Here is a 21278-nt window from a genome sequence, read left to right on the forward strand (position 1 = left end):
ATGTTTTTTTATTCATCTTATGCAGTATTCTAATGTGTTGAGATAGTGAGTTGGTGGGTTTTTGTTAAATGTGAGCCAAAATCATCACAATTAAAAGAACCAAAGACTACTTCAGTCTGTGTGCATTGAATTTATTTAATACACAAGTTTCACAATTTGAGTTGAATTACTGAAATAAATGAACTTTTCCACGACATTCTAATTTATTGCGATGCACCTGTATATATACAGGTATATCACATTATATTTTAAATAAAATTATAAAGGTCCTTATATACCTTTTGATCAATGTAATGCATTCTTGCAGAAAAAAAATAAATAAAATAAAACTGACCCCAGACTTTTGAACAATACTATTATTGTTGCTCATCCATAAACTCTGCCCTTCTTTCCATTAACACTCACAAATGCTGTGTAAATACTTTTGCTTGGTTTTATGACTGCACTATAATTTAAATGTATAAAAAAATGGAGAAAAAAAAAAAACAGACTGGAGCAAATGTGGCCCCTGTTTATTGTTTGTAAAGAATAAAATTTGTCTCCCACCAGCTGATGTTCACACTGAGTACAATCAAATATCTCATATGGCAGTGTCAGACTGTATTTCAAATAAGATGTTTTTTATTGGGTTTTGCAAATGTGCTGACAACATAGACTACAAGTGGAGGCTGAAGGTGAGTTGGATCTCCTTGGGAGAGTGAAGGGGCAGAAAGCCACTGTGTTTATGATTAGCGGCAGCTCTCCGACTGATTGAATAATTACCGGGCTATTGAGGCCACAAGGAAAGAAAGAAAGACAAAATAGAGGACAAGAGGCAACCCCTTCTTACCAAGTCAGTCTGCACTGTGAATCCAAATCTACAAGCAAGACAATATGAGTCTGTGGGAAACCTGTGCTGTACTTTTCCTTGTGGTAAGTGCATGATTTTATGACTTTATTTGGGGTTAATCAATATTCTCACGATGCAGGGGATTTATTTGATCACTTTGACAGGTTTAAAAAGCTGATGGTGTTTTGTTGTTAAAGATACAATGTTTTACAGTGATGGTGGAATCAGCTTCACTGCCAAAAATCTGTCAGGGAATGGACTGGATCAGACAGTGTCACCCATGGCTTTTGTGTTTATGTCAGAAACACTTGTGGTCAGAATAAGGCAGTGAACGACAGACCTGTGAATTAACTAAAAACTAAAACGAGGGATGTAGGAGATTTAGAATTATATATGTTTTTGCACATGGGACATTTACTATGGTAATGCTCCACAGCTCCTTTAATCTACAACAAATTCTGTGTTTGTTTGTGCACATTTGGCGAATAAATCTCATTCTCGACATATACCCTATTAAAAGCACGTAATCAGTAACTGGCTGAGAATCTCATTCTGATTCTCTAATACTACGCAATTCATTGAGGTAGCTTGGAGTACCATGTAAATAGCATGGTATATATTAACCCTCAAGTACATGGTACGTGTTTAAAGCAATGTATTTATTTACTTCCCAGCATGTAACTTGTTTTAAATAATTAAATAATTCATTTTTATTTTATTTTATTTTAATTTCCCAACATGAATGTGGTACATATTACACGTTCAAAACAATTAAATAATTATGTTGCTATGTTATGTTTTGTAATATCCTATCAATAATTATAATTATTTAGTTTTAATTTATTTTATTTTATATCCAAGCATATACATAGTACACATTAACACTTGTTAAAATAATTATTTATTTGCTTTTTTAATTTAATTAAATTTCATGTAGTTTCATTTTTATTTATTTTATTTTATATTTTATTTTATGTTTTATTTTATTTTAACATGGTTGTTTAAAGCAATTAAATAATTTAGTTTAGTTTAGTTTTCCCAGCATGCACGTGATACAAATTAGCACTTGTTTAAAGCAATTAAATAATTATTTTATTTTATTTAATATCCCAGGATGTATATTAGCACTTGTTTAAAGCAATTAAATAATTATTTAAAGTTTTTTTTATTTAATTTTTTTTTTATTTGCTAACATGCCAACTCTATTACTAACTGCTGTGGATCAAATTTAGCAATATTACAGGTCAAAACTATTCTACTTGATTTCAGATTAAGGTGATTCAGGAAGTAAGACTGGTAAACATTCTTTAGAGTTAGCATATGTTATCTTGGATAAAAACACCAATGCCGAATAAGAATGAAACTGAAATGCTTTCAGATTCTGACTGCTGAAGGTTGGCATGACCTGGACAACACTGAATATGACTGCTGGCCCATAAAAGAACCAAATGATTACAACATGATTAGCTGTGGCGGTAAGAGCTGCTTTTTTAACATTCAATAGCTTTCATTGTTGTTGCCAATTCCTTAAAGGGACACTTCACCCTAAAATTAAATCATTTCTATCATACTCATGTCGATCTAAACCAGTATGTATATTTAAAAAATGGTTCAATTCATGAACAAACCGTTCTTTTGATTCTTTTCAGTGAATCTTTGATTCAGTTCACAAAACTGACCTAAATGATTCGTTCTTGAATCTGATGGAGAATAAATAATGGCAACATTTTTTGGTGAACTCTCTCTTTAAGAACTGGAGACGAGGCCTTAAATGCACAAACCATCAATTTAAAGGAAGTTTCCTAATCAGCAGGCCAACAAAATAAGTGTCGCTTATTTAACAGTTGATTCAAACTGAGTGTGTACCGTCACGGGGACATTTCCTTTAAGAAGATACACATTTGCTTTGGTAGATCACTTGGAGATTTCTCTTTTAGGCTTCCTTAAATGCTTCACACCCACTTGTATGTTTTCACAGGCTTAGAAATGGCTTGGGTTCAACGTCCACCAGAAAAGGTCACAGATGGGGAGGAGTTCAACGTTACCTATTCGGTCACTGCCTCTGACTCCTTTTATGAATACGTCGTTAAAAACAAGATTTTCCAGCTCAGGTGAGCACCACGCACAATGCCGGCCTTCTCAAATGTGCTTTATTATGTGTAGAAAACTCTTTTTACTTCATTGAATGTTCAACATAGCCCATGAGCTTTTCTTGAATGTGATATCATGTTCACAATGAATGAAATGTTGGCTTCACATACTATCGGTTATAATATATGCTTCACTTTCTCTCACAGTAATGCCTCAGAGGCCAAAAGATTCTGCCTCGAGCACGAATGTCCCGCAAACTGGAACAACGCCAATGAAGACAACTGCTGCGTTTACCACGCCAACATTCACTCCTGTCCTCTTGCGCTCATGGTCAGTGCTGTTATGGTCGGTGTGAAGCCTACAGAAAGTGCTCTTGGATTTAGTCACATTGCTGCTGAAATATTTGAAATAAAAACTAGGCTAAATGTGGTACAATTTGGCTCGACATCAGAGACTGCGTGCGATATGACAGTGTAGACCATTATCATTGTAAATGCCCTGTGGTGGTTGCATGAGCATGTGTGCGAGTTTGAGTGTTTCTAAACTACTTATGCTTTGGGGACAAATTTGCTGAAATGACATCAGCTAAATATTAATCATCTTATCAAAACATGGTTACAAAAAAATAATAAAAACTCCCTTTTAGGAATAGGATTAGATGTAGCTTGTAATAATTACAATTAGATTTAAATGAAATGAAATAATATGAATTTAATTAAATCCATTATTACTAAAAATATATTAAAATTAAATCAAGTAATATACTGAACGTAATAAATTCATTATTATTTCAATAAAAATTTAATAAAACATTAAAAATAAAAATGTAATTAAATCCATTATTACTTGAAGAAACATTTAAAATAATATAATAAATTTAAATTAAATAATATAATTATATATATATATAAATATTTTAATTATTACTTAAATAAAAATGTAATAAAAAATAATTAAATATCCAAATAAAAAAAGAGGTCTCTTGTGCTCACCAAGGTATTAGATAAATTACAGTAAAGGCAGTAAAATGATAAAATATTATTACAATTTAAAATATCTGTTTTCTGTTGAATATATTTTAAAATGTAATTTATTCTTGTGATGCAAAGCTGAATTTTCAGCATCATTACTCCAGTCTTCAGTCACATGATCCTTCAGAAATCATGCTAATATTCTGATTTGACGCTCAAGAAACATTTCTTATTATTGTCAATGTTGAAAACAGTTGAGCTGCTTAATATTTTTGTGGAAACCGTGACTTTTGTTTTTCAGGATTTTTCAATGAATAGAACAACAACATTTATTTAAAATATATATTTTTGTTACATTATAAAAATATTTACTATTTAAAATGTTTAATATTGTCACTTTTGAGCTATTTAATGAATCCTTGCTGAATAAAATAATTAATTTCTTAAAGGGGTCATATGATGCGATTTCAATTTTTCCTTTCTCTTTGGAGTGTTACAAGCTCTTGGTGCATAAAGAAGATCTGTAAAGTTGCAAAGACTAAAGTCTCAAAAAAAAACTAAAGATATTCTTTATAAAAGTTAAGAGTCAGCCCCACCCCCCTAAAACGGCTCGTTCTAACACGCCCCCACATATCTACCTCACTTTTTATTTAGCTACATAAGTGTATGTGTGTTTATGTGTGTGTGAGAGAGAGAGAGATAGAGAGAGAGAGAGAGAGAGAGAGAGAGAGAGAAAGAGAAAGTGAGTAAAGGGGCGGAAGCTCATCACTGGGAAGTGGGCCAGCCTTGATGAGCACTAATTCAGGTTCTACTTAAACCGGTGCCATTAATTGTAGTTTGGTAAGCTGTTATTATAATTTGAGTATGATGTTTGACAGTCAATATTAGCCTTGATTGCTCCACAACCCATTAAACGTTTAACAGTCAGACGATTGTATTTTGTCTGTTCAGAGAGGTGGAGGGATTTGTGGTCCCTGGATTCCAGACGATGGTGAAATTGTGACTCACACGGTATCCAAAGCTGGCAAGATGAGCCAACTGCTGTGGACATCAAAGGTTACAAGCTATATATTTTTTTATTTTATTAAATTTTTTACATTTGATTTATTTTATTAATTATATTATCTTTTTTATTTTATTTTATTTTTAGTATTACATTTGATTTATATTTTATTTTATTAATTATATTTTATATATTTCTTTATTTAATTATTTTTACCCAGGTGGTGCTGGTCCATTTAGGAGTTACATCGGTCATTGCTCATGTCAAAGTGGGACAGATGCATGCAGCACTAGAGTCCAAGGTGTTAGTAGTCAGCGCTCAGGGTAAGTATAACTTGTTAAACACTTTAGGGATTTACGAGAAAGATGTCCTCAAACAATTGGTACATCAAGGATATAGATGTTACGCAAAATACACCTTTTTAAAACAAAGTGTTTGAGTAAGCAAGGTTAATTGTTGACATATTCTAATACTGGTCCAGGAAATCATTAGTGTCATATGAGAACAAAAGTAAGCTTTGTCTAGGGATGTTTGTCTAGGTTATGTTGCACTTTCATCTGTGCATGTGCGTCAGTGTGTGGCGATGACACCTGTGAGCTGGAGGAGAGCTGTCTGACGTGTCCCGCTGACTGTGGAGCTTGTCCTATGCCCACATCCATCAAAGTGGCCATTGGGCTTCCTGTGGCCTTGTTCTGCAGTGGTTTTATCTTGACGCTGGTGGTGAGAATGCCGGTTCAACACTTGACAAATATTTGCTCAGTTAAGAGACCCAGATAAAACGTGCAGATGATATAATGGGACAAGAAACTTTTGATTTGAACCAAATAAGCAATCAACTAACATCTCAGCAACCACAATAGCATCATGCATAGCAATGCCCTAGCAGCCACCAATGAAACCCTAGTATGAGCAAGTTTTTTCACAGGGAAGTAATGTACAAATGGACATGGTCTGAGGAGAAGCTGAGGGGAAATTAGTCAATTATTTTGATTTGACTAGCAAAACTGTTGTTTCACCGAAAATCTCTGCATTTGTTTGCAAAATCTTTGCATTCTGCCTGAGAAACTTTTCTTTCACTCGCAAAACTTTTGAGTTCTTCAAGAAACTTTGTTTGCTTGCAAAACTTTTGCGCTCCCCCAGAAATGTTGTTTTTGCTTGCGAAACCTTTGCATTTCCTCAAAAAACTTTGCATTGAATTGCAAAACATTTGCGTTTCCCTGAGAAACGTTGCCTTTACTTGGAAAACGTTTAAGTTCCCAAGATAAATTTTTAATTTGCTCTTAAGACTTTGTTTACTTTGACAAGTTTTGCATTCCCCCAAGTTTTGCATTTCCTTGAGGAACTTTGCTTTTACTTCAGAAACTTTAAAGTTCACTAGAGAAAATTTTCGTTCGCTCTCAATACTTTTGCATTTCCCCTTTGCATTTACTTTTAAAAGTTTTGCATTCTCTCACAAAAAGTAGTTCGTTCCCCCAGGAAAACTTTTGCGCTACTTTTGCTACTTTAGTAGTTTTGTTTAGTAATGTATTATTCTCTCCCCCTCCACCCTCCCCCAGTGGCTGCAATACCAAAAACAGAAAATGTTTTGGGATGAGAGCTGGATCATCAACTACAATAATATCATGTTTGGTAAGAGGTTTTAGTCTCATCCACTGCCTCTTTAAATAACAACATCATTAACAGCATCATTGTTTGTATTATTTCTATATGACGTTTCCTAGTCAGTTATATTTTGTCTCACTGAACATCCTGTTTTGTGCCAAAAATGTGTCACGTTTTACCAAAATGAAATTGGTCTTCTTGCTTTTTAAATATTTTAGCACTTTAACTATACTGAAACCTTTTTTGGGCCTTACAGGTAAAGTGTGCTACACAGGTTTTTGTAGCACCACAAGTCTTCAGACTGTAAAGAGGTACTCCAGTGTGAGTAGAGTCACAGATGTGACGGTCTGCACTGCAGTCAACACCAAATTCAAACCACGCTTCATTCAGGCCGGCATCTAGTGAGTGTTTCCAGTGATAATGCCTCTTGGGTATCTCTACTAATGCATTTTCTCAAACGAATGGTCTTGTTTTGTTTTATGTTTTGTATTTTTTTGTTTGTATTGTTTGTTTGTTTTTGTCTTTGTTTTATATTTTTTGTTTGTCATTTCTTTTCTTTTCATGTTTTTGTCTTTGTTTTCATGTCTTGCCTTTGTTTTGTCTTTTTTTGTTTTGTCTTGTCTTGTTTTATTTGTCTTGTCTTTGTTTTGTCCTTTTTTGTCTCATCTTGCTTTATTTGTCTTGTCTTTTTGTTTGATCTTTTTTGTTTGTCTTTTCTTGTCTTGTTTTTGTCTTTGTTTTTCTTGTCTTGTTTTTGTCTTGTCTTTGTTTTTTTGTCGTTTTTGTTTTTCTTTCTTGTCTTGTTTTTGTCTTGTCTTTGTTTTTTTTGGCGTTTTGTTTCTTGTCTTGTCTTGATTTGTTGTATTGTGTTGTCTTATATCTTAACTTAAGTTTTGTTTTTACAGTGATGGAAGGACTGTAGCTGTAAAACACATCCAGAAGAAACACTTTACCCTCACCAAAACAATCAGAAAAGAAGTCAAAGAGGTTAGGTGAGTAACTGTACCCACAATTCTTGCAAATGAAACTACACTGAAATCAGATGTACTTTTACTGGGACAAGTGACTTGTCCAGGATTTTGTGACTTAAGTAGGTAATTCAAGGCAAATATTTGGCGAAGGAATTAAGTCTGTGACTGTTTCTTTTTACCAGGGAGCTTGATCACCCAAACCTCTCCAAGTTCATTGGAGGCTGCATTGAAGTTCCTTTCGTGAGCATTATCACTGAATACTGTCCAAAGGGAAGCCTGGCGGACGTGCTGTTGAACAAGGACATCCCCATCAATTGGGGTTTTCGGTAAATCTGTCCTGTGGCATTGTTGGAAAGCTCTTTAAAAACTTAAAGGCACAATATGTACGATTTTTTTATTCAAATATCCAAAAACATGTGACGACCGCACAGAGTAGCATAATAACAGAACTTTTAAATGTATCTAGTATGATAAAACAGCGCTGCTTTTTTTCCCACACCTTTAATGATGGAACTTCATAAATGAATTGAACACTTAACATCTACAGATTGTCCTTTGCTACTGATATTGCCCGAGGAATGGCTTACCTGCATCAGCACAAAATGTTCCACGGTCGTCTTCATTCACGCAACTGTGTGATTGACGACCGGTGGGTCTGCAAGATATCAGGTACATCATTTTAGATTTTCTAGAGCCGCACTTCTTATATATATTAAAACATATGAGAAAAATAAGAAATATGAAATAAGACATATAATATTTAATGATACAGATTATGGACTAATGGCCTACAGAAAGGAGGACTTCGAGGACATGAGCACCAATTTCCAATATCAAAACATCTATCTCATTTACTGCGCACCTGAAGTTCTGCTGAGAATCAGCACTAGTTTCACAACTGCAGCTGATGTGTACAGGTTGAAGAAATGCTTGAACCTTATGTATTTTTAACCATCTGTTTAAATTGATATTTTTGTTTTAGCAGATAAATTCATATTTGAAATATTCTAAAGTGAATTTAAAAATCTTTAATATTTCTCAATAAATATGCTAAAATGTTAACAAGTTAATAAATGAAAATATTTAAAATTCACATATTCACTTTTCTGTTCAATTAATTAAAATGAAACAAACAAAGAAATACACTGCCTGCCAAAATTTTGGAATAATTAAGTTTTTTTGTTTTTTTGAAAGATGCTCTTGTGATCACCAAGGCACATTTATTTGATCAAAAATAGTGAAAACAGTAATATTGTGGAATATTATTACAATTTAAAATAACATTTATTTTTGAATATATTTTAAAATTTAATTTATTCCTGTGATGGCAAAATTTTCAGAAGCCATTACTTTTCAGAAGCCATTAACAGAGTTAAAAATTCTTTAAAATCATTACAAAAACCTTATTTATTCCAAACTTTAATAAATAAATAAATAAAGGAAAATTATACAGTGTGTATATATATATATATATAAGAATTACAAATAAATAAAAAAGTTATTCAGCTATTAATAAGACTAGAAATTGTGCAGACATAATGTGACAGGAATGACCCTGTTCTTATCTTCAGATACATGTAAATGTTTTGTATATTTTATATATATATTTCCCAGAGCAGTAATTTGTTCTCAAATAAAACTCAGTCTCAAAGAAGTGTGAAATAAACATTGGTCTTTTCTACCTTTTCTCAAGCTACTCTATTATCTTGGTGGAAATTGCCACTCGCAGTGACCTCGTTTCAGTAAGTATACAAGGATCAGGAAGGTTTGAGGACGTTTAGACCGTTTTTGCTTGATAGGTGATGATAAGAAATGCAATTATTGTTTCATGAGCAGGAACAGGCAGATTCAGTGAAGCTTGATGTCATGTGGCGCCCATCACTTCCCAAACTGAAGGCTGGGAGACCAGACAGTGATTGCCCAGATCCTGATGATTACTGTGAGGTTTGTATGGATGTAACTGATGCATGCTATTTACTGGAGCACATTTCCTTTTGCAGAACGTTTCATTGAAGATCAATTACTTCAATGAATTGCCGCTGATGCGAATGTTTACTATGCCTGATTAAAAGAAGATAACTGTGGATAAATGAAAAGCACTCAGTGTTCATAGTCAAATTTCACGCAGCTGATAAAGAGATGCTGGAACCACAATGTGACCACGAGGCCGACGTTTGAGCAGGTGAAAAAGATTCTCGATAAAATGAACCCACACAAGGTCAGCCCTGTGGATATGATGATGAACCTGGTATGTATCTCGTCTTTCTTTTACAGTTAAAAATAGTATAAAAATTAATACAATTAATAAATACAGTTTAAAAAGTACTTTATATTGAATATTATATTTTAAGGTATTGAATATGATATTCCTTTCTTACTAAAAGAAATTAGTAATAATTATATATATATATATATACCTATGAAAGTTAATTATTCATAATCATTATTAAAAACACACTTCAATGAACAAAAACACAAACAGTTGTCCAAATGGTTCCACCTAGTGGACATTTAAAGTAAGGGCATTCTCAAGTTTCCAGCTTGAGATTTTTAATGCCTTTCTTTTATTTATTTTTTTTTTTTAAAGAGGTCATATGATGCGATTTCAAGTTTTCCTTTCTCTTTGGAGTGTTACAAGCTGATTGTGCATAGATAAGATCCCTGAAGTTGCAAAGACTAAAGTCTGGTATTATTAATATATTTTTAATTAATATATTATTTCTCTTCGTGTCAGGCATGTTACCGAAACCAGTGGCTGATGATCTTCGTCAGGGACGCACAGCAGAAGCCCAAAGTTACTCCAACGCCACTGTATATTTCAGGCAAGCATGAAAATGAATGATGTATTTGAAACAAATATTTGCTTTTAAAGGCAAGTGACATGGTTACATTATATAATAAAATATAATAGGTTATTAAGTACAGTAAGTTTTTTTGTAATGTCTTTTATGCTCACCAAGGCTGTATTTACAGTGAAAACAGTAATCTGAAATATTACAAACTTAAAATAACTGTTTTTGAACATTATAACATTATTGTAACAATTTTTTGCAATGTCTTTACTGTCACATTTGATCATTTAAATGCATTACGCTGAAGAAAAGTATCACATTCTTAAAAAAAAAGAATGTCTGAACACCGTAGTGTATCATAAATGATTATATCGTATATTAATGAATTCTTTTGTGTTTCCATTGGCCAGTGACATAGTGGGCTTCACCCAACTCTCTTGCTCCAGCACCCCTCACCAGGTTGTGGATTTCCTCAACAAGCTTTACACCACATTTGATGACATCATCGACAACTACGATGTGTACAAAGTGGAAACTATAGGAGATGCTTGTGAGTGCGGTTAGAGAGATCCTGCTTCCTTTGTTCGCCACACTTTTGCATCAAATGACACATAAATCAATGAAAGCCCTCTCCCTCCTCAGATATGGTGGTCTCAGGAGTACCGAAAGAGAACGGGATCAATCACGCTGGGGAAATAGCCAGCATGGCGCTGGACTTGATCAGCATCTGTCACGCGTTTAAAATCCCACACAAGCCCACCACACAGCTGAAGATAAGGGCTGGCATCCACTCAGGTCAGCATGGCTCCCATCAATCACCTGTCTTTTCTGAACTTAGCGTCAAGCTAGCTAAATACCATTTTTAACAATTATTCTAAACTACATCCTTTGAATTAGATGTATTTTGTGTTTGCTTTTTTTTAGGCCCTGTTGTAGCTGGGGTGGTTGGCACCAAAATGCCACGATACTGCTTGTTTGGCGACACTGTAAACACAGCGTCCCGTATGGAGTCCACCAGTGAAGGTATTTGGGCAAACGCAGCTGTTTACACAGCGTCAATTAGTAACTGATCCTGTCTGACATTTCCGGGGGAATGGAATCTTGTAAATATTTGCAATGTTTTGTTGGTTAAAATGTGCTAAAATCGAACGATGGATCCAAATAGTTCCCTTTCTTCAACTTCTGTGGAGATCAAAAGAAGATAAAGCTAACCAAAAACCTCATGGGTTGTCATGGATCATTATTAAATAATTTTCAGGCTTGCCATTTCTCTCACATATGCCTTTATATGTCTTATCGTTGTTTTATGATGTACAGCTTTAAAGATCCAGTGCAGTGGTTCCACAGCAGATCTTCTACACACACTTGGTGGATATGTGCTGATGTGTCGTGGGTCTCTCTATGTGAAGGTAGGATGGTCAATTCATTGCTTATACAGCAATTGACCTTGTATGCAAAGAAGCCACCCACAGAGCTTTTATTATGTGTATCATAAATTTAGAGTTTCGGTCACTCACCATGGTTGCCATGGATAACTTCTCAATACTTGCAAACTGCTCAGCGTACCACAAAGCCCCTAAAGAGTGATAATGAAAAAAAAATGAAATGGTAGGAAAATATATTTGAATGCTTTTGCATTCTCTTGCAAAAATATTGTTCCCTCAAGAAACTTTGTGTTTGCTCGCAAAACTTTTGTGTTGGAAATAATATGAGGTGGAAGGAAAAGCTATATATTTCACTGCTTTTGCGAGCAAACACGTAGTTTCACGTAGGGGAAACAAAATGGTCTTGTGGGTGAAACAACCTGGAAATGGCTGAAGGTCCTTTTAAGGCAAGTCATTTTACTCAGCGGCCATCTTTGAAAAGTCTCTCAGGCGGCTAACGCAAATTTTCTGGTTAATGCAAAAGTTTTGCGAGCAAATTCAATGTTTCTTGAGGAAGCGCAACACTTTTTAAACATAACACAGAAGTTTCACAAGAGATTGCTAAATTTCTCTGAGCAATGCGATATGCAAAAGTTTTCCGAGTGAATACAAAGTTTATTGTGGCAATGCAAAAATTTTGCAAGAAAAAGCAACGTTTCTTGAGGAAACGCAATACTTTTTCAAAATAATACAAATGTTTCACAAGAGATTGCTAAGTTTCTCTGGGCAACGCAAGAGATTTGCGAGAGAACTGGAAAATGAAAAGGTTTGCATGCGAATGCAGTGTTTCTTGGTTGAACGCAATACTTTGTGAGTATTGCTCAAAAGCATTCTAAAGCATTGAATTATAAGTGCTTTAATTATGATATATATATATATATATATATATATATATAAAAGATAATTAAAGCACTTATAATTCAATGCTTTAGAATGCTTTTGAGCAATACTCACAAAGTATTGCGTTCAACCAAGAAACACTGCATTCGCATGCAAACCTTTTCATTTTCCAGTTCTCTCGCAAATCTCTTGCGTTGCCCAGAGAAACTTAGCTGCTTCAATGCTTTAGAAACTCTAAAGCATTGAAATACAATTATATATAAGTATAAAAAGATGATTAATGTGCTGATAAATTTTGAAAAAAAATTCAAATTGTATTAACTCTTGAAAATATGTAATTGTTATTAATGAGTACAATAAGTGCTTCATGATATATTTATTTATTTATTTTAGTATTCATAATGTTTTTATTATCATAATATTTTATAGGCTATTATTTATAATAGTTTTTTAAAATCTTTTTATTCATACACTGATCTGGAATATTATAGACCCTTGTACCAAATCAATCTGCTATTGATCTTTTTATTCCTGAGATGATGGTATGGCCCCCTGAGGCTGAACTCCAGACCTTAGCGCAGCTGTGATTTATCTCAATTAGGGCTCGGCCTCAGCTGGCTTTTGTGTTGTCACTTAAGTGATGTCTGTTCATTATGCACAAGTGAATACACACCTCTGCTCTGTCGCTATCTCTCCCCCCTCTTTCTTTCTTTTTGTATGATGCTGTCCTTCAGAGTTTTGTGTTTAACATGCACTGGAGGAGATTCACTAATTGTGACTCTGTTAAACAGGGGAAAGGCGAAATGACAACTTGGTGGCTGGAGGCAAAAAGAAGCCCCGCAGACCCTTTGTTCCAGGAAGACGAACCTCTGGGTCTTCCTGTTCCTGTTAGCAGTTAAATTATGTGCTGCAGTCATATATAAGCACAGTCACGACAGAGACCTTAACAAATAAATTGACATGTTTAGCAGACATGCTAACTGACTTTATTTAAGCGTATACTTACTGTTGGTGTATAAGTATGTGCTAAGTATTACATTTGATTGCTGCTATGCTGAAATATTGCTGCTGTCATTGTTTTGTGCATTAGACAAAGAAAACAATGTTGTATATGTTGTGTCTGGACGATTTAAAAATGGTCTTTGTCATTTGAAGGGCAAATGTGTGCATAATTTGTCATTTAAAGTAGATATGCTGGAATAAAATGTGCAAACCGATTTGTCTGATGTAGATGTTCTAAAATAACTATTAGCTTTGCAGTGATAAACTATATTTTAGCACCATGTTACTAATACTATCACTATATATATCACAATAAACTACATTACTTTATAAGAGTAACTAGCACATTTGAGTTTTTAGCACCTGCATTGACTGCTATGACGCCTACTGGTGGATTTTCTGCGGGGGCGCGCATGAGTTACAGCCAATGACACGCCCTCATTTTTGTTGCATGGCAACGCATTTGCTTGTGAGTGTTTTCGTTCAAGGTTGAGCTGTCCAGAAGGCGCCTGCATCAATGTAGCGAAGTGCCACAGCTTTATTACGCATAATAACTTATCTGGAAAATATGTGTCAAGCCGTGCCGAATGTCGGGAAATGAAGCTGACAAACCTCACGAGTGCGCTTGAATGCCAAAAGATACGCAGTAAGTGAACCGCTGATGTATGTAATTCCTAAATATTAAAGATGTAAAAATAGCTTTTGTGGCGCATTATCATCATGTACTTTTGTGTGAATTCGGCGCCCTAATGCAGAAATCCTTCTATTCACCTTAACCTACTTTAGATCTGATCATGGTGTGTTCTAGGTTTGTACTATCCAGTAATATTTAGCTTCTCATGGATTTTTGTATTGTCGTTCGGTGGAATAACCAATATATATATATATATACATATACATATATATATATATATACATATTATTGGCATTGATGGTTCCATGAAGAACCTTGAACATCTATGGAACCTTTCCATTCCACAAAAGGTCTTTATAGTGGAAAAAGATTCTTTAGATTTTTAAAATGTGTTTCACACTAAGAACAATTCTTTTAAGAACTGTTCACTGAAAGGTTCTTTGGGGAACCAAATTGGTTCTTCTATGGCATCACAGAAAAAAAAAAGCTTCTTGAAACTGTATTTTTAAGACTGTAGTGATTTTTAACCAAAGAGATATGGCTTTTGCACTGATATATATGATAATTTTGTGTGAGGAACAGCCATAATATGCTGCTTTTTAACACATTATGTCACCTTAGATGTCACCATCATTGGTTCTCACATGCTTTGTGACCAAAATGTTATGAACTCAAACCTGACTTTCGGCACCATACTGTATTTTACTGAAGAACTTTGGTGGAGGGGACCATTTTACATTCTTAAATTTTAAATCCTAAATTTAGGTCTGTTCTTTACAGAAATCTGAATCATAATTCAGACTTTGAATGTTGTGCACAAGTCAAATAGACTACATTTTTAGGGTTCTCGTTTAGGTTTTTTTTTTCCTTTTTGGAGCTTGACAAATGTGGTAACAGCAGGTTTGGAATGATGAGGGTGAGTAAATAATTTCTGGGCAAAATATTCCTTTTAAATCAGTTGCATTTGGCATATCATTTAGGTTCTCAGCACATAGGTGAGGAAAGTAACAGAGATTTTAGTTGGTGCTCCAGATAACCAAAGTCTTGTGGGAAAAGGGAAATATTAGGCGACTCAAAATACTGTGGAAAGTTATTTTAAGGACAGGTTCACCTCCTAACCTCATTTAGAGCAGTATTCGCATTCTCTCAGAACCGGTACCGCATGTACTTAAGACAAATCTTTACAATTAATAATGCATTTTATGATTATGCATTATTTTATACAGCTAACTATTTATGTCTATGTTTTTTTGCTCCTTTCTAGAACATATAGGCTTTATTGACTAGAATGTCTCCTTCAAGACTATACTTGGCATCTGTCATGCCTCCTCTGCCTTTAAGCTCTTTCAATGTCTCAAGCAACTTCTGCACGGAAGAGAATATCTCTGAGTGCATTCTATACATCAATCAGGTAGGTGCTCTTATATTTGTTTTGCAACTTGTCTTGTGAGTTTGAAGAGGATTAATCTAGTAGAAGAATCTAAACAAGAGCATATCTGAATCTAGCATTGTTAATAGACTTGCCACTCTTTACATTTACAGGAGTTGTCTTCCCTGTGCTTTCCACCAATTTACCGAAACTCAGACAACATCCGTGATCTGGATGCTGCGGTTGCCCTAAACAACATATATGACTTGCTTCAGCTACACCGTCGAGCTGTTGGAATGATGGAGGAGCTGGAGGTGGAGCAGCTCAAGTCCAGCAGTGACCTCCACTACCAACATCTCACCAACTCCAGGCTAAAGGTTTGGCTTTTTTATCACACTTTTTTATGGCTTTTTTTTTTCTTCAGTAAACAAAACAAGAAAAACTCTGAATTTTCACTGTTTTGTAGGACCAGCTTGAACTTTCGAAGAAGGAAAACATGCGCTTGCACGAGCGAGAACGTCAGCTGGAAACAAGTTTAAAGACTTTGCAAAACTGCCTAAAAGATGCAAAAGAAGACGTATGAAAAATGAACGAGAAAGCTGTGATGTCATGTACAGTTTTTTTTTAAAATATGTTATTTTATCAAATATGCTTTTTACTTTAATAGGTACAAAGGCTGCAGGGTATCATTGCAAGTCGTGCCACACAATACAACCATGACATTAAGAGAAGAGAAAGGGAGCACAACAGAGTAAAGGAGCGCCTCAATCAACTACTCATTGCCAAAAAGGAAAATAAACAAGGTAATGTTTATTACTTAAGCATATTTCTTAATAGTATAACATACTGAATATACTGTGTTATTGGCATCTTTAAGACTTCTTATACAGTAAACCAGTAATATTGTGAAATATTATTACAATTTAAAGTATCTGATGTCTTTTTGAATATATTTTAAAATGTAATATATTCCTGTGATGCAAAGCATCATTACTCCAGTCTTCAGAGTCACATGATCCTTCAGAAGTCATTCTAATAATAATATGTTTTCAGGATCTTTTGATAATTATAAAGTTTAGAGGAATAGCATTTGTTTTGTAACAAAGTAGAAATCTTCTCTGTCTCTTTAGTCAGATTAATAATAAAAATATTATTATTCTGAATTTATATATATATATTCAGTATATATGTTCTGTATATATGTATATATATACACATATATATGCTAAAGTTATGTGACATGTAGCCAAGTATGGTGTCCCATACTTGGAATTTGCATTTCACCCAACCAAGTGTACACACACAGCAGTGAGTAGTGAACACGAACACACACACACACACACACACACACACGCACACACGGTGAACACACACCCGGAGCAGTGGGCAGTCATTCTTTCTGCGGTGCCCGGGGAGCAGTTGGGGGTTCGGTACCTTACTCAAGGGTCTCACCTCAGTCGTGACTGCCCCCAAAAATTTATTTTAAATTAATATTAAATTAATTTTGTTGTGATAAAATTACAAATAACACTTTTAGTTACATAAAAAATATGTTGTAAAAATATGTTTATGATGATATACACTGCAAACCAGTGAAGTTCAAATTGTTTTAGAATTTAATTTATTAATTGTTTAAAGAAACAGTGGTTTTAGTGACCTTCATGACATTTTAGATCTTTTGAAAATAATTTCTACTTTCTGTCAGGAATGGAAGTTTTGAATTATGTTGGAAGGTCAGATGGGAGGAGATGTCTTTGGAAAACTGGAAAAACTGAATCCAGGTAAAAGACAATCATTTGGGTTATTTGTTGCCATTTTAATAGTTATTTTATAGTTCCCCTTCTCTATAATATCATATGAAAACTTTAGACATTCTTTTTGTTTTGTTTTGATTTTTTTTCAGACACGAGGGAGAGATGTACAAAACTCTACTCAATGAATTTGATAACCGTCAGAGGGAGCTAATGGTGGAAAACATAGAGCTAAAGAAGGTGCTTCAACAAATGAAACGCGAGATGGTTGGGGTTTTAAATTCAAAGAAGACGTGCCAAAAGGAAGAGAAACAAAGCAATAACATGGATCAGGTTAGACCATGTCCGTAACAGCCATTTTACACTAAACATTTTATGATACAGCTCATAACTGTTTGTGTTTGCTAATGGTATTTTGAAAAGAAAAAGAAAAATTTGTCATATTTCAGTTGACTCTGCAGACAAATTCAGATGATGAAGAACCCTTGAAAGGACCTCATGAGATGTCATGTGATCATGCTCGGGAGAAACTCACCAACAGCATTCGTCAGCAGTGGAGGAAACTCAAACACCACGTGGAAAGACTGGACAGCCAAGGTAGAGCATACCGCTCACAGACCTTTAGGGCTTCTTCTTCATTCTTGAGCAGCCTTATCACCTAATGCACAGAATGTTACACATTAGACTTAAACACACAACCTATTATAAAATAAATATACAGATATTTTTTTTGTTGAAGCATCCATGGTGCAAGATGGAGACAGTGAAGAGATGATCTCCAAACAACTCTATGAAGATGAGACAGAGAGGCTCAAGCTGGAAATCCAGCAGTGCAAAGAGTTTATTCAGACTCAACAACAACTTCTGCAAGTAAGTAGAGGTACAATTTCATTCAGTCATTGATGCTTAAAATCACAAGTAGAGCTGCGTTCCTACACTCTTAAAAATAAAGGTTCCAAAATTGAGTTTTCGCAGCGATGCCATAGAAGAACCATTTTGAGTTCCCCAAAGAACCTTTCAGATATTTCCAAGAGAGTATGAACGTTGCTTTATTTTTACAGCAACAGCTCAACACATCCTGTGATGAGGAGACCGCAGCCATTCTGAATGACTCCTACATGCTGGAAGAGAAGGAACGCTTGAAAGAAGAGTGGAGAGTGTTTGAAGAACAGAGGAAAAACTTTGAAATCGAAAGGAGAAATTTTACAGAGGCTGCCGTCAGATTGGGCCACGAGGTTCTGGCTTATTGGTTTCTACGGATTTCTGAATTCAGTTCTTAATTCATCTTGATTTTAATCGCATTTTCCTCGTTTCAGAGAAAGTGTTTTGAGGACGATCGTGCAGTGTGGCTCAAACATCAGTTTCTGAACACAACATTTGCAGACCAAATGAAACCACAAAGTCGCAGGACTGATGAATTTTCAAAGCGTAAGTTCATTCTTTTTACTAGTTTAATTTCTCTTTAAAATAAAACTTGAGATTTGTTTTCTGATTTTGCAGACTCTGGTCATGAAGAGAAACTCATTTCGATTTCTGGTAAAGTCAGCAAATCTCATCTGTAGTCTATCCACACCAATGGAACTGCTTGCAGATGAACCTACATTTTCTTCCAACACCAGAAGAGAGACGGCTGGAACCAATATAAATGAGTTTGAATGTGAATGAAGTCTGCGAGTATCTTTATGAAGAACTGTCAACATATGGACATTAATTTTAAACAGAATCATGTGCCAATTGTAAGAGGTACGATTGTAAGAGACTAAAGGTTGCTGAATCTAACAAGCCTCTGAATTTTTACGTTTTGAAAAATAAGCAATGTTTTAAATACGTCCATAATGACTTTTTGAAAGCATTTTAATTTCGAAATTCCATATAGATATTTATTCGGATTGCTTTTTGCTAGTAGAAATGAACTAAAGTGTTTCTAGTTTTCATATGTTGTTGTTGTATTAGTTACAGCTTTTTATGGTTTACTTCTAGGTAGTTAAAACCATAGATATGTATAGGTAGATGCCACATTCGACCGCTCCAGACACGTCGACACGTCCGCCATCTTGGAACGGTCTATATGTCGTCACTCACACTAAAAATCAATGAGTTTCATGATGCAACAACATTGTGCAGCATCTGGTTGTAAAAACCGCCTAAATTTTAGTTTCTGAAAAAACTTTTACAGGTAAGAATGTGTTGGTTTGTGTTTTTAATATGTACATGTTTTTAAACTAAAGGACCTTTTAAATGCCTTGTTAGCTAACAGTTTCGTCTTGTTGTATATTGTGTTAGTTTAGAAAAGGCATCTGCTTAAGTCTACTGAAGATAATATATTCATGCATGCGTAGCCTATAACTACAGTTGCAGACAGGGAACTTGCTCTCGAGTATTCACAGACTGGCTTTGACTATTCCAATATGGCAGACGGCTTACATATAGCATATGTAACCTATACATATCTGGTTAAAACGGCATCACTTTCAACAGTGTTACACTTTTTTTATTAAATTTTTTTTGTAACTTATTTTTTGTTGTTGAGTATAAAGTATAGTTACTTCAATCTAAGTTGTAAAGAATAATGCATTTGACAAATCTAGGTCAAATACTTTGTTCATTGTATTTATTGTGCATTTGCCTTTGAAACTACATTTTACTTATTTTATTTTAGATTTTTTTGTAGGTAATCGGTGTACCAACATTGTTGTTTAAATCAGCTGCAAAACCACAAAGATTTGATATATTGTTGCATGTGGATAAAGTGCTATATCACATAACGTAGATATAAAACATACCAAGGAATAAGCTCCATTTAAATAAAATGGTGTAGACATAGTCTTTCAAAACGCTTTATTCAATATTTATTCAAATAAAGTAATTCTTGTAAAGGCGTGAAATAATGACAGTTTCATACTTTGAAAATAAGGGTAAAACCACCTACTGCTGGATTCTAAATGCAACGCAAAAAGTTTAAATTCAATACATTTTATTCAGTACGTTTTGAGGTATTTAAATGTAACTTGTCAGCTGGCCTTTAAACTTACTTTTAGTTAAACAGTGTTTACATTTTATTTTTGATGGGATGTCGTACCTTTCCTTTGGTTGACGCACACACGCATTAACGCGCATGACGTCAACTTCCTCACACAGCGACTAATGTATTGATAATGGCGCGAAGGAGAATTTCGGATTCTTAGCTGTCCATTCAAATCACAACTCCCAGGAACATGACTTCCAGTGTTAAGGTAAACCTAGGTTACGATTTCTTGCTCTCAAAATATGTAGGCTAAATGTCAATGATTTATTATAGTAGTTATCTGAAAAGAAAGCTGTCATACATTTTGAAAGTGATTATTCTTGACATATTATTGCTGTTCTGCTTGGAGTTTTGTCATCTTTTAATAACTTATTTCTTAACTTATTATGAGGTAATTGGGTTATTGAAGTAAAAAAAAAAATTCTCTGACAACATATTTCAGCTAAATTTTTGGTTTGAAACTAATGGCATTGCGTTGCTTGAAGATAATTCTGCATGTTTTGCAATGAGATGGGCTTTTACCATATGAGTATTACGTGGGTCATGAACTGAGAAATAAAATTCCATTGATCTTTTGACATATAAGAGGTCATTGTACTCAGTGGCGCAATTCCCGGGGGGTGGGGGTGGGTGGTTTTGGACAGGGGGGACATGTCCCCCCCCCCCACTTTTTTGAAAATTTCCCCCTTCAGCTTAATGCTTTATTTTTGACTCGTCACAAAAGTTCATCATTCATATGCTTGTTTTTTAGTTTTGCCAGTAAGCATTCAAAAGCTTTTAAACCGTTCAGGTGCAAGAAATCACGAAAGAGAACTAATTCGGTACTCGAGCGCTGTTTTCTGTAGGCGCGTGCACCCAAAGCGCGCACACAGCCGCTTCCCAGACAGCGCACCATTACAGAATCACTTTTCATCTTACTGTGCTTGAAAGGCCCAATACAATTAAAATAAAGTCAAAATGCCTGTTTTGGCGAA

The 21278-nt window shown here is 34.7% G+C and overlaps 2 protein-coding genes across 3 annotated transcripts; both read left to right on the plus strand.

Annotated features, from left to right (window-relative positions):
• The first annotated feature begins 811 nt into the window (after positions 1-811).
• On the plus strand, positions 812-13796 carry LOC107715696 (atrial natriuretic peptide receptor 2-like). The gene is made up of 22 exons (XM_016521871.1): positions 812-912; positions 2208-2304; positions 2808-2940; positions 3127-3250; positions 4843-4947; positions 5115-5217; positions 5469-5614; positions 6451-6523; positions 6753-6897; positions 7402-7488; positions 7650-7793; positions 8015-8136; positions 8240-8384; positions 9161-9209; positions 9301-9411; positions 9596-9719; positions 10202-10289; positions 10670-10809; positions 10902-11054; positions 11184-11282; positions 11577-11668; positions 13315-13796. Exons 1-22 carry the CDS (start codon positions 874-876, stop codon positions 13420-13422), a joined length of 2427 nt encoding a protein of 808 aa, XP_016377357.1. The 5' UTR covers positions 812-873; the 3' UTR covers positions 13423-13796.
• A 262-nt stretch (positions 13797-14058) lies between these two features.
• LOC107715728 (afadin- and alpha-actinin-binding protein-like) lies at positions 14059-19737 on the plus strand. 2 transcript variants are annotated; one of them, XM_016521908.1, is made up of 12 exons: positions 14059-14171; positions 15424-15570; positions 15702-15905; positions 15995-16105; positions 16196-16331; positions 17234-17309; positions 17432-17612; positions 17729-17876; positions 18019-18149; positions 18341-18514; positions 18596-18707; positions 18780-19737. In XM_016521908.1, exons 2-12 carry the CDS (start codon positions 15448-15450, stop codon positions 18839-18841), a joined length of 1458 nt encoding a protein of 485 aa, XP_016377394.1. In that variant the 5' UTR covers positions 14059-14171; positions 15424-15447; the 3' UTR covers positions 18842-19737. The 2 variants fall into 2 exon arrangements, with proteins under 2 accessions (XP_016377394.1, XP_016377395.1); XM_016521909.1 differs by having other exon boundaries at positions 17741-17876.
• Positions 19738-21278: the final 1541 nt, after the last annotated feature.

Source organism: Sinocyclocheilus rhinocerous, unplaced genomic scaffold (assembly GCF_001515625.1).
Source record: "Sinocyclocheilus rhinocerous isolate Xijiao unplaced genomic scaffold, SAMN03320098_v1.1 scaffold450, whole genome shotgun sequence".
In the NCBI taxonomy this organism is placed as follows: Eukaryota; Metazoa; Chordata; class Actinopteri; order Cypriniformes; family Cyprinidae; genus Sinocyclocheilus; species Sinocyclocheilus rhinocerous.